Raw genomic sequence first — 12,492 nt, 5'->3', positions numbered from 1 at the left:
CAGTAGGCTGCAGAACACGCAGGTTAGGGAAAGCTGGTTTAGAGCAAGATGCAGCAATTCTCTATGAAAAAGATACAAATTGTTGCTGGCATCCGACTGTCTCAAGAGTCAATGGAGTGGACTTCGGGAGGGGGGTGAAGTCTAACTGCTGTGTCAGCACCTCTGAAGTGACCTTCCCAGGGTGCGAGCCTAGGCAGTGTGTATGGAGGCCTCACAGATGTAGTCCAATGGAATGCAGAGCACGACATTTGGCACCAGCTTGGTGGCAGGAGGAAGAAGGCATACAAGATGCCATCCAACCATCTTAAAGTCCTCTTACAGATGGGATCCGTTCTCTGTCCGCTCAGATCCCGAGGTTTCCGCAACCTGAGAACCGCTTCTGAGAACATGCATGCAGGGCGAAACCCAGTAAAATACTTCTGGGTTTTCCGCGCGCGCATCCCAAAGTTTACATAACCAGAGGGTTACATAAACAGAGGTGCAACTGTACTTGGGAACCGTCCTACTCATTCTTCCAAGTGCAGTCTTGGTCATCTGCTCCAAAGTCCTGACTTAACAGCACCATTTATACCCCAAGTCATTTATTGGAAAGTAAATTCCACTGACACAAAGGGAATGTGCTTCCTGGTTAATATGTTTAAGATATCAGGAGAAAGGTGTCAAACACTTGTTAGGTCCTAGGCCTTTATTTATTTTGTGCTCTGCTATAGAAACTACTCAAAACCTGTCTGTTTATTTAAATAAGCAGATATGAAACTTTGAAGAGCATCTAAATAAGCATGGACAGACTCACAAACATGACCAATCAGTAGTAAGTTACAATAAAATATTTAACTTTAATGCATACTTTTCACACAGCTCAGGCCTGAGAAATGTATCGTCCAAATAAAAGGATTCATTCCTTTAAAATATATACAAACTCTGGAGGGGCATGAAGTCACTGACGCTTCAGTGGTGCTTGAATAGTGTTGTACATCTGAAGTGTAGAATATAAATTATATTCCCCCCCCCCCCGAAGTTAAACTTCTTTGCTGACAACAGAACAGACTTTTAAAAATGTTTAGATCGGTATTAAAATACTATAAAGCTAAAAAACTTTTTTTGTGACAGTTTCATTAAGGTAAACAGAACAAAAAATACATCAGATTTGGTATTTTGCATCATAGTTTTTTGAACTTTCTGTACAATGCTCCCTAGAGAAAAATAAATAAATGGCATTTTTTTTCCATGCAAGATAATGCATGGTGAAAGGCAGCGGCTGAGATTTTGCACCAGTTCCCCCCGTGCTTATTATTTTTATTTCAATGAAATAGATTGGGCTTAATGCATTGGCTCTCAAACTGCCCTTTAACTGTGACCCATAGACAAGGCCACAGGAAGTACATATCCAATACAAATCTATGGCACAAACTAGTGACTGAGTGGCAGCATTGAAAGTTCCTGGTGGCCACGTCTGAGAAATCCTGACCCACCAAGTATATACCAGATTGCAGCCCTCATGAGTAATTGGCCTTTGAGTAGGAGGGAAAGCACCAAGTTGAAAGAGCAGGCAGAATCATAATGGGGGAAACCTCATATTTGAGAAATGAAAGGGAAAAGTATGACATGCTTAATACAGAACTCCCATTTAAAAACTGAAGCTAGAATGTACTCTGTATACCATGAAACAGCAATCTCAAGATCAGGATGAGATACAGGAAGAGGGAAAACTAGATGAATTGCAATGGAAGTCAATCCCGCTCACGGACTGCGAAATCAAGTTGTTTTCCAACCAACATCATCTTCTTATTGACAGGTTGTTAGATTAACTTTTGCCACTCTGAATTCCACATCGGTAATCAGAGGGGTTGTCTGACTTCATTATGCCATTGTATAACCGTAGCTTCCGCAGTGTAACGCCACAAGGAGCCTGTCCTTAAGGATCTCTTTTTGGGGATACTCGGGCAACTTCAGCATGTTGATACTAAAACGAAAGAGGAAAGCATCCCATTAAGAATATGCAATCTGGAGGGAAACATTTGTCTTGCACAAGATAATCAACGCTAAACACCGCACTCTCAAATCTGCATTCAGATCCCAAAGCCTTGAAAATGAAGTTTACAGGGAGAAAACGCGCTGCTGCATTGCAGTCCCCCTTAGTATTCAGATGTTCTCCAGGTGGGGGGAAAGACATTTCTCTTAGCTTAAAAGAAAAAGAAAAGCAATATAGCAATTTAACATGAAGTATCCTTTAGTGAGATTGTACTGCTGCCCATTAAAACTATACAACAAGTTTGATTTCTTTCTTCAACAGTGTGGAAGAAATAATTGAAACACCTATAGCTTATGACTAGAACAACCAGATCTGCTTTGGCTAATGATACTGACCAGAGGCATTTCTCTGATGAGCTTATACGAAGATATAATTCTGATCTTGAAGAATTCTTGCCCCTCTCAACCATAGGAAAACAAATGAAAAACAAAGGGATGTTCTCAATGCATTTAAATGAGGCTATTTAACCTACCATGTGCTTGATGTTGGTAGAAGATTTGGGGTATATGGCACAGCAGCAATTGTGAAATTTTGCAATCCACTACCACCCATTATGTGGGCAAAGCCACCGTGGGGCACCCTGGAACTAGAAACACAAATAAGGCATTAAAATTGATGTTAAAATTTTATTTACTGCAGTTACGAGTATGCATGTTAGATATACTATCAGTATGTATTAAAATTCTGCCAATTGCAGCCTGTTTCTGCAATACAAGTTACAGTGTGTGGGTCAGCCTTCCCAAACTGCTGCTCCCCCAATGGCTGGAGACAGAGAGTTGTAGCATCTGCAGGGCACCAAACTGGGGAAGGCTAGCCGGGATCGAGGCTGCTAAGAGGAGAACTAGACAGAAAGGTGCGCAGAAGGGTGCTCAAAGTTAGGATGGAGGCAAGGTCATATGCAGAAGCCCTGCCCCATTTGTCCTACATTCATTGGGCTCCCACTCCCTCAACTCAGTTCCTAACTTTCCCCTTTTTTAAAAAAGGAGATGTACAAAGCGCTTGAACTTGAGTAGAGTCCTCTGTGAAATCAGGATCCCCAATAAATTAGAGCAAATGCCTGAGTACATCTTTAGTTGAGGCAAAAATAGCAACCTGATGTCAAACTAATGCGTAGCTATATTTCTCAGTAGCCTTCAGGAATGTGGGGGTGGGGAACATAATGTCCCAGGAGAGGGAACCTTACAGAGATTGCTATTTTTTGCTGGCAACCCTGTGTTCCTTATCATATGCAGGTCAACCTATTATCATTCCCTCATTATACTAAAACCAGTCAACAGATTCCTAATAATTTCCTATGCAAAGACCTCGATTTTATACAGCGCTAAAATTCGCATTTTAGCTTCCAGTGGAACTACGAAAGTTAGCTAAGCATCCTGTTATATCACTGCAAACAAACAAGTAAGACATTCAAATACCCCCAAAGTGAAGTACTAGCTAGTATCCAATGCAAAGGTTTCACATGAAATAGAAACTGGAAAGAATGATTTCCAGGTTTAAAAACTAAATTTTAACATGAGCTTGCTTTTAAAAAATGCAGCGATATCAGCAAAGCAATAAACTTTGCAAGAGAGTTCACAAGGCAGGACTGAAAGTGGGTTTCATTTTCACCTCATAGATGCATTTAGGAACATACAGAATTAAACATAAAAACTGGGTATTTGGCGCTGTGGGTTAAACCACAGAGCCTAGGACTTGCTGATCAGAAGGTCAGCGGTTCGAATCCCCGGAACGGGGTGAGCTCCTGTTGCTTGGTCCCTGCTCCTGCCAACCTAGCAGTTCGAAAGCACGTCAAGTGCCAGTAGATAAATAGGTACCACTCCAGCGGGAAGATAAACGGCGTTTCCGTGCGCTGCTCTGGTTTGCCAGAAGTGGCTTAGTCATGCTGGCCACATGACCCGGAAGCTGTACGCGGCTCCCTTGGCCAATAAAGCGAGATGAACGTCGCAACCCCCAGAGTCAGCCACGACTGGACCTAATGGTACCTTTACCTTTTATTTGTTTTCCTCACAAGAAATATTTAGAAATATTTCACCTTAATCATCAACAAAGTCTTCTTTTAAGAAAAATGTTGCATCAGGCATCCTGCAGTTTTCTCCTCCTATGACTTATTTTAGTTAAGTTCAGCAATGGTTTCATATCTGAACTCTTGAAGAGTTGGAATTTCAGCAGCTGGTATTGCTTTTGTATATTTAGTTTTACAGATGCATCTGATAGATGCTTTTAATTACGGTATTTTTACATCATTCACTCTAGGAGCCCAGGGCTTCTAGAGATGTTACCTTAATTGACACATCACAAAGGGTTTTTTATTTATTTAAAAACATGTCTGTGCTACTTTTTCAAATGTTGGCTCACAGATAAAACATAGGATTATTTTTCATCACTGTCCCATATGCACAGAATGACAGGATGAGAACCCACAGCACAACCAACATTTATTTGTTATGTTTGTGGTCCTTCCATCCTCCCAAAGGGAGCCCAGGGCAACACACATACAATCCAACACAGCAGCAAAATGAAATGTTTGAAAACACTCACATAAAACCTGAAATAAAACAATACAGCAAGGTTTAGTTTAGTTCCAAACTGAACATGATTTAGCCCCAGAACTTCCTGTTTTGTCTGTTTGATTACCCTTTCAGTTATACTGCCAGAAAGCAACAATTCAGTTGTGGATACACTACAAGTATCTTTTTTTAGTAAAGAATGAAGCCAAGCTTTCCTACAATCTCCTCATTTTCCTTCGGCACTCCCTTTTATACCTGTTGTCATAAAAAGCTTTTATTTCCTATCTGCCTGGTTTCTTGCTTCCAATCATGCGGTTTTTAAAAAAGATGATCCACATGAATTTGCTTTTTCAATTCCTTCCTGGCTCACGTTGCATCTGAGAAAAAGTTGGTTGCCATATGTGCCGTGTTTAATCCCCATTTGGAAGATGTTCACTTTGAAAAAAGGTTTTACAGCTTCATCATCATTCTGGCATCCCTTTATGGATATGGATGTGCGTATGCATTCCTAATTGGGATAAAAGTCTCTCTCATCTGAACCTTTATTTCAGGCACTTTAAATAACCTCCACAGCCTTTCCCAATAAACAGCTCCAATTCACCACATAATATATTCATTCTAAAACAGTAACATATTCAAGCATTCCTTCTCTGCCAGCAAAAAATATATTCCGCAAGTTTATCTGTTCTGAATGATGCTGAAATATGATAAGGAGCTGAAGGTGTGTGTGTGTGTGTGTGAGAGAGAGAGAGAGAGAGAGAGAGAGAGAGAGAGATTTGCTTCTTTTCTAAAACACCTCCTTACACTTTCTAAGACAGGCCCAGGGAACCTGTGGTCCTCATGAAATTTTTCAAGCAAATAGGGGAAACCTGAAGGGAAATAAAGGGATGGAGCAATAAAAGAAAGAGGTAGAAGACATCCCACTGCCAATTTCAGCCCTTGACAGAATACCCTCAAAAGAATATGGGCCCTGACATGGAAGGGGAAAAGTTTTCCCATTCCTGTTCTACAGCATAACCCAATAAAATCTTTCCACTGTGACAAAGATTCCTCATTCCCAGTCCTACAAGCCTTGCTTATTTCAAACTTTTAATGCTATTTTTGTCTAGAAGCAGTTACCTTCCAAAAGCTAGTCTTCCTTTTTTTCCTCTCCTGGCTATACAGATGCTTAAAGAGTCCCAACACTTGGGTGAGGGGGGCATTATTAGGCAATGGCCGATTATAATAATCCTTAAGCATTTCACTTTTAATGCAAACAAGCATTTGGGTGCCCTTTTCTTATTTTTTTTACCACATATTTGCATGGTGGTGGTGGTTGCAGCGGCAGCATCCCACACTGGATTGCATCGTGACCTAGTAGTAGAAGTTCAATGGTCTATCAGGTTCTTATTTCATACATTAGAAGCCATGTAGAAACAGCAGGGCATTGTTAGAGGATGGTCTATGGAAACTAAGCCATGAGTCTTTTGTTCCATGCCCCACATCTCCAACCCTAACCCTTCCCCACTGTAAAACTATTTCTTTAAAAAAAAACCAACCAGGGTAATTAGGCATGCTACAAACCACAGTGCTGGTAGGACAACCATCTGCAATTCTAATTCATCCAGAGACAACTGTTTTAGTTTTAAATTGTACATAAGCTGTCATTCTTTTCAACACATCACTGGTTGGTTTGAGGGGCCAATCCACACACAGTTTACTGAGCCCAGACAATCCCGATGACTCAGCATAGCTCTGAGTAAACCCAAGAGAAGGTTTTTTCCCCCTCTGAAAGACAGTCTAAATTTGCAACTGTATATATAGATTAGCTTATGTTTTGATTTTTCTGTTGTTTAATAGATGGGTTGCAACAGGCAGAGGGCCTGAGAGAATGAAACCATAAGCCAAATCACCTGGCCAGGTACACAGACAACAGTTTCTTTCCCCTGTCACTGATCAAGCTTTTATTTTTTGTAAAACTCCACTTCATAGCTAAATGCACCAACTGTTAACATGTAGCTATGCAAAAGGAAACTTGAGTTTGTAGCACCATGTTGAAGAAAAAACCCACAATACCATTGCAACTAGGCAATTAGTTGGTACTAATAAAATCCCAAAGAGCATTAAATAACCAAAGGCTACTGGATATCTTCTGCTGACATTTATAGGGAGGAAGCAAACTTATGCCAGAATGCATACGAGACAGAACAGCTTTCTAAAACACTAAAGTCAAATGCATCCCCCTGATACGATTATATCCACAGTAGAATTACACTCTTATTACGCATGATGTAACAAAAATTAAAAGAAAGAGAAGCACAAGATATGCTTAGGACACTTCTGCAAAATAATTCCTATCATTGTTATTATCATAGATCAATAAAATTAATTTGATGGTTTCTGGCTGCAAAAGGATTTTGATTGCTCTCTCAAGTGGCACTAAACGTTTACTCAGGTTTTAGGATAAACTTACGATCCAGATGCTGAACAGAGAGCCAAGCAGCTAATAGCAGATCTGGACACAATTCATAGTTAAACACACGCATACACAGCTTTTAGAAAGCAATTTAAATGGGTTACAGAAAGACAGGCTTGACAAACATCAAGAAAGAATTGTCACACACAACACACAGGATTTACAAATGGGATTTTGCTCATATTGAAAATAAGCCAAACCCCTTCACAGACAAATTCAGTGTAGTGGAAGCTTAGAATATTTTTAGGATAGGGGGTGTACCTTCATTCCTCATCGATAATGAAGTCATAACTCACTGTTCATAAGTAGATTCATAAATATGCTTTATAAACATTTAATTTATTAATGACCTCACAGAAAGCTTGCTCAACATTAATCAGATCTACATTTCATGTTTGAAACATGAAATATGACAATCCCCTTTTTGATCTCTTGGTCCTGTTGTCTTAAATGAAAACAGATGCCTAACACATTTCAGATACCAAATGCGTAACAAAAGAATATGTTTTAAAAATAGCTTTTTATAAGCAATTATAGCAGACCAAGGACCCAAGAAGACAGTATATGAAATACATGATTTCACCAATAGACTCTACATGGAGTGGGTGTAAGTATATAAGAACCAGGGCTATCGCAAGAAAGGGAGGTTAACTCTTTTCCCCTCACTCAACAAAACTGCAAACAACAACCACCTACAAAATTCCAGCCCCCTGCTGCTATATTCCACAGAAAGGAAGTTGCATTAAGAGATCTTAAATGGACCCTCTCATAGTTGCTCCTTAATAAAGAAACAGAAGAGGAGGAGACCAGAAACAGGAAATGTAATAATGCATTTCAATATCACCTAGCAACCTTATAGTTATTTCACATTCAGAGGCTCCAAGGTCCAGTGATTTCACATTCTGCTAAAACCTGGTTGGCCTCTTTAGTCAGTTGTAGTCTTTTCCATCAAATGTGAATAAGCTTGTGTAATAATAATAACAACAACAATGTAAAGCTTGATTTCATGCTAGCAAGTGGACCACTGAACCAAAGAAAGAGGAGTTATATGGATTAATAAAAATGGAGCTTTATGGGTTGGAGAGAAACCAAGAAGAGGAAAGACTGAAAGAACAGTTTTCCCCACTAACAGCAGTGAAACAACTTCAGCCACAAAGTCTAGAAAAAATTTCACAAGTTTCTTTAGGCCTTTCTTACTGCTACAAGAGCAGGTAACACAGGCTGCAACACTAATATTACTTACCTGGGCATAAGCCTCATTAAAGTAAATAGGAGTTATGTCTGAGCAGACATGGTGAGGATTTCAGTGCTATGTGGAAAGCATGTTATCAACCAAATATTTGATTGTTCCTCAAGGAAGAGGCCCCAAAGCACACTTATTCAGTTGCCAGAATACTAAAACTGGAACTTGGTTTTGTTGAAACAGGATTGGTAATAACTCCAAAAAAGAGAAAAGCTGTTAAGTATGCATATGATGCAGAATTAATCCATGGGGGTTACAAAAGTTGATGGCAGAAAATTTCCAACCACTTGACTAAGGATTAATCAGCCATCATGTTGGCACGTAAGTAAGATGGTGCACATTTCAGACCTGACAATCAATATGCCATTGAGTAGATATGACTGAATGAATTATATGATACAACTCTGTGTATTATAAAGTATCTTCAATGAATGACTATCTGAAATATTACCAATAAATGTTACAAAGGGTACTCACCTCCCAGTGACAAACTGCAACAACAATACTCGCTCCTCCTGACTCAGTTCTTCTACAACTTCCCAAAACCACTAGATGAAGAAAACATATTAAAAAGAATCTAACCTGGTTTCTTTTTCAACTGTAGACTAGCCAAAAGATGGACATGCTTATACATTTGATATTTTAAGTTATGGAAATTAATAACTGCTTGATTCAAATAACTCGGTTATGCATCATTCTCACAATACTATTTTAACCCAGAAGTTAGTCTCTGAAATACACAATTGTTATCTAATTGCCTGTATCCAGTTCATGGAGATCTTACCTGAATAACAGTGTCATCTCTTTCATAACCACTTGTATATTCTGTATTTTTGATCCAGTCACTGACATCAATTTCTGGCATGCCTGAAAGCAGCAGTTCCTTAAAAAAAAAGAAGATAACCAAACCAAAATTGTGAATTTGCCAGGCAATTTAATTTGAAAACAGCTGGTGTTAACCTGATACAATTTTAAGCTGGGTGAGGTTTTGCTTTTTTTAAAAAAAAAAAAAGAGCTCCAATACTATTTCAAATATTGTTACTATGATCCAAAATAGGGGGCATTGCAAACAAATAAATGTTTCCATTAATGGATACAGAAGTTCAGAGTCACGTGGACTAAACCAGATCTTGAGGGTTTAAAGAAAAAACGAGTTGCATAAAACACTGTACCCATCTCCGACAAAATTAAGTGAAATGCTGAGCCATGTTTTTCTTCAATGGTCAGTCAGCTGGTGCCAGCCTCCTGCATCATCAGGTGAGGGGGTTGGGAACCTTGCAGTGCATGAGCAGAGGGAAATAGATTAAAACTGCTCTCTTCCCCATTCTACGAACAGAAGCCTTGCTACCAGCTGAGTGACACGGCTGGATGCAATCCTGAAAACAGATAGCCTCAATACCATCCAATTACAGACATTATGGCTGTTCTATTACACTGAATGCTATCTGACACGACTTAGATGGACCATTTTACTTACCAGTTCATATTCATCAAATAACTGTATCAGAGAAGGTGGAATGAACATATGGAAGCCTTGGAGAAATGCATTTATTTGAGGCTGAATGGCTCTTGTCATTCGAAGTTCAGTAACAAGTTGAACGTATTCTGCCTGAAAAGGTATATAGTTATGTGACACATACAAATCAAATCCAATTTGACCAGAATTTCAGAGCTTTATTCGCTCATCTGAAACCAGTTCTGGTCAATCTGTAATCTAGAAAGGCGAAAAAGTTAGAGGAAAAAATTTAGAATGTGTTTTGGTACAAGGTTTCCAAAGAAGGCCGTTAAATACTGGGGGACAAAGTCTTGTGAAGCCCATTTATTTGACATGTATTTACAGACTTCTTTGGAATTATAACTGTTTTGGAATTAAAACATTAACTTATTTAACAACATGGTTAGCAACTATTTAGACAGTAACATTTATTATACTTTTTTAGATGCCTGCTAAAAACTTTTATTTGAAGACTTTCAAGATGCAATTTAGGTTTTTTTTATATTTTGCTGATTTCATCTGTGTACATAAGTGATAACTTTATATAGTTATTTATATATATATATATATATATATATATATATATATATATATATATATATTGCTTAGAATTTTATTTAGAAAAAATTACAATGAACTACAGTGGTACCTTGGTTTAGAAACTTAATCCGTTCCGGAAGCCCGTTCTAAAACCAAAGCGTTCTTAAACCAAGGCGTGCTTTCCCATAGCAGAGGGGACTCAATTTGCACTCAACAGGAAGCGGAACATGTTCTGCTTCCAAGGCAAAGTTCACAAACCAAAACACCTTCTTCCAGGTTTGCAGCGTTCTTAATCCAAGTTGTTCATAAACTAAGCTGCTCTTAAACCAAAGTACCACTGTACATAGCAGTTATGATCGAATTATCAGAATACTGAAGGGAAAACTTTGGTGAGTGTATTGCATACCTATGATTGTTAGCATACTTATGGTTCTATTATACTTCTCTCTCTGCACATGTGTAGAGCTTCAGTTGCACAGACGCCATTAAATAGTTTTTCGCACTGTTTTCTACCAAGTTCCATTTGTACACTTCCCAATTCTCTCTTCCCCTCTGCTCAAACCTCTCACCACTGCTTGATGGGTCTTAGGGCAGAAAGTTTTCAGTGGCCAGTCGGAAACCCAGCACTGAAGCCTAGCTTGACGTGGGCAGTTTGCCTAATGAACAGGCGGTTCTTCCCTTTCTTCTATAAGGGTCTTTGTTGTTAATAAACCTGGAAAGCGCTTGATTTGAAGCAAGCAGAATTATATCAATTTGAGGAGGTTTACTGTGCCCTCATGAACATTTACGCTTGTCACAAACAAAGCACAGTAACTCTGACGGCACTGTAATAATAACAGCAATGTATGGGGAGCTTACAAAGTAGCGTAAGCATTAAAAGGCAGCTGCATTAAAATAGGTAAACGAAGCATAACGGAGACAGATGTGTAAGCTGGCCTTTTCAGAAATAATTCCATTGTACAGGTAGTATAGAATTAATAACAACAACAACAACAACAACAACAACAACAACAACAACAACAACTATACCCTGCCCATCTGGCTGGGTTTCCCAAGCCACTGAGCAGCTTACAGCACATATGAAATGTAATAAAATGTCAAACATTAAAAACAGGGCTGCCTTCAGATGTCTTCTAAAATTTGTGTAGTTCTTTATCTCCTTGACATCTGATGGGAGGGCGTTCTACAGGGCGGGCACCACTGCCGAGAAGGCCCTCTGCCTGGATCCCTGTAACCAGTGCTTTTTTTCCCGAGGGGGACGCAGGGGTACGCATGCCCCTAAGCATTTTGTGAATCTCTGTACTTTTGTCCATTTACTTTATTTTTCCCAATTTGAACTACAGTATAAAATGGTGATTTTCTTGAGTCAAAATGAGAGTACCTCTAAACATTTTTTAACTACACTTCTCATAGTGAGGGAACTGCCAGAAGACCCTCAGAGGTGGACCTCAGTGTCCGGGCTGAGCGATGGGCGTGGAGACATTCTTCAGGTATTCTGGGCCAGGGCCATTTAGGGCTTTAAAGGTCAGCACTGACACTTTGAATTGTGCTCGGAAACGTACTGAGAACCAGTGAACATCTTAAGGAACAGTGTTATATGGTCCTGAAGGCCAATCACCAGTCTCAAGGTTCTGTGCCCACCCTCTGAATGTGAATTTAGACAAGTTGCACTCACATAATTGGTTCACCCTTTCCCCCATCAACTCATGAAAGGATTTATTCGCACAAACACCTGCATGGGACCCCAAATATTACTCTCTCCTTTTTTTGAGCAGCATATTTTCTACCCTATTCTTCGAATGACCCAAATCATCTTCCAACCCCACTATCCCCAAACAAACCAATTAATCACATACAGCAGGAAAGGCATACAAAATTCTAGTAAGATGTAACATTTATCCATAGACCCAGATAAATGCATCGGCAGCTCAAAGGTGCATGTACTGTACATGCAAGCTCACATATACCTCTTTGCATTTTTGTAAGACTCAACCACTATCTATTTTGTCATAAAAGTATACCATGTTCTGAACATTTGTGGAGATCCCCAGAGGCCCAGTTCTATAATCAACAGGATGTTCACATTTTAAGAACATCTGTACTTCAAACCTGTTAAAAATGCGAACACTTTTGAAAAAATATTTGAACAGCTTAACAGGTGCTGAGGCAAGCTATTTGAAGGTATGCAGGACCTAATTTGAAAAGATATGAGAATCCCTG

General features: G+C 39.3%; 1 protein-coding gene across 3 annotated transcripts in view; it reads right to left on the bottom strand.

The window, feature by feature from the left end:
• Nucleotides 1-816: 816 nt before the first annotated feature.
• Nucleotides 817-12,492, bottom strand: part of HACE1 (HECT domain and ankyrin repeat containing E3 ubiquitin protein ligase 1) — a 33,989-nt gene continuing 22,313 nt past the window's right edge. For all 3 annotated transcript variants that reach the window (XM_081904604.1, XM_081904605.1, XM_081904606.1), the window contains 5 exons: nucleotides 9,715-9,846; nucleotides 9,022-9,120; nucleotides 8,715-8,785; nucleotides 2,505-2,618; nucleotides 817-1,963 (listed from right to left, as the gene is read on the bottom strand). In XM_081904604.1, coding sequence (XP_081760730.1) covers nucleotides 1,861-1,963; nucleotides 2,505-2,618; nucleotides 8,715-8,785; nucleotides 9,022-9,120; nucleotides 9,715-9,846 — 519 coding nt within the window. In that variant the 3' untranslated portion in view covers nucleotides 817-1,860. The remainder of the gene's footprint in view (nucleotides 1,964-2,504; nucleotides 2,619-8,714; nucleotides 8,786-9,021; nucleotides 9,121-9,714; nucleotides 9,847-12,492) is intronic.

This window comes from Podarcis melisellensis, assembly GCF_964234715.1.
Source record: "Podarcis melisellensis genome assembly, chromosome: 3".
NCBI lineage: Eukaryota > Metazoa > Chordata > Lepidosauria > Squamata > Lacertidae > Podarcis > Podarcis melisellensis.
The sequence above is the reverse complement of the archived record's forward strand: the minus strand, read 5'-3'. Positions and strand labels throughout refer to the sequence as shown.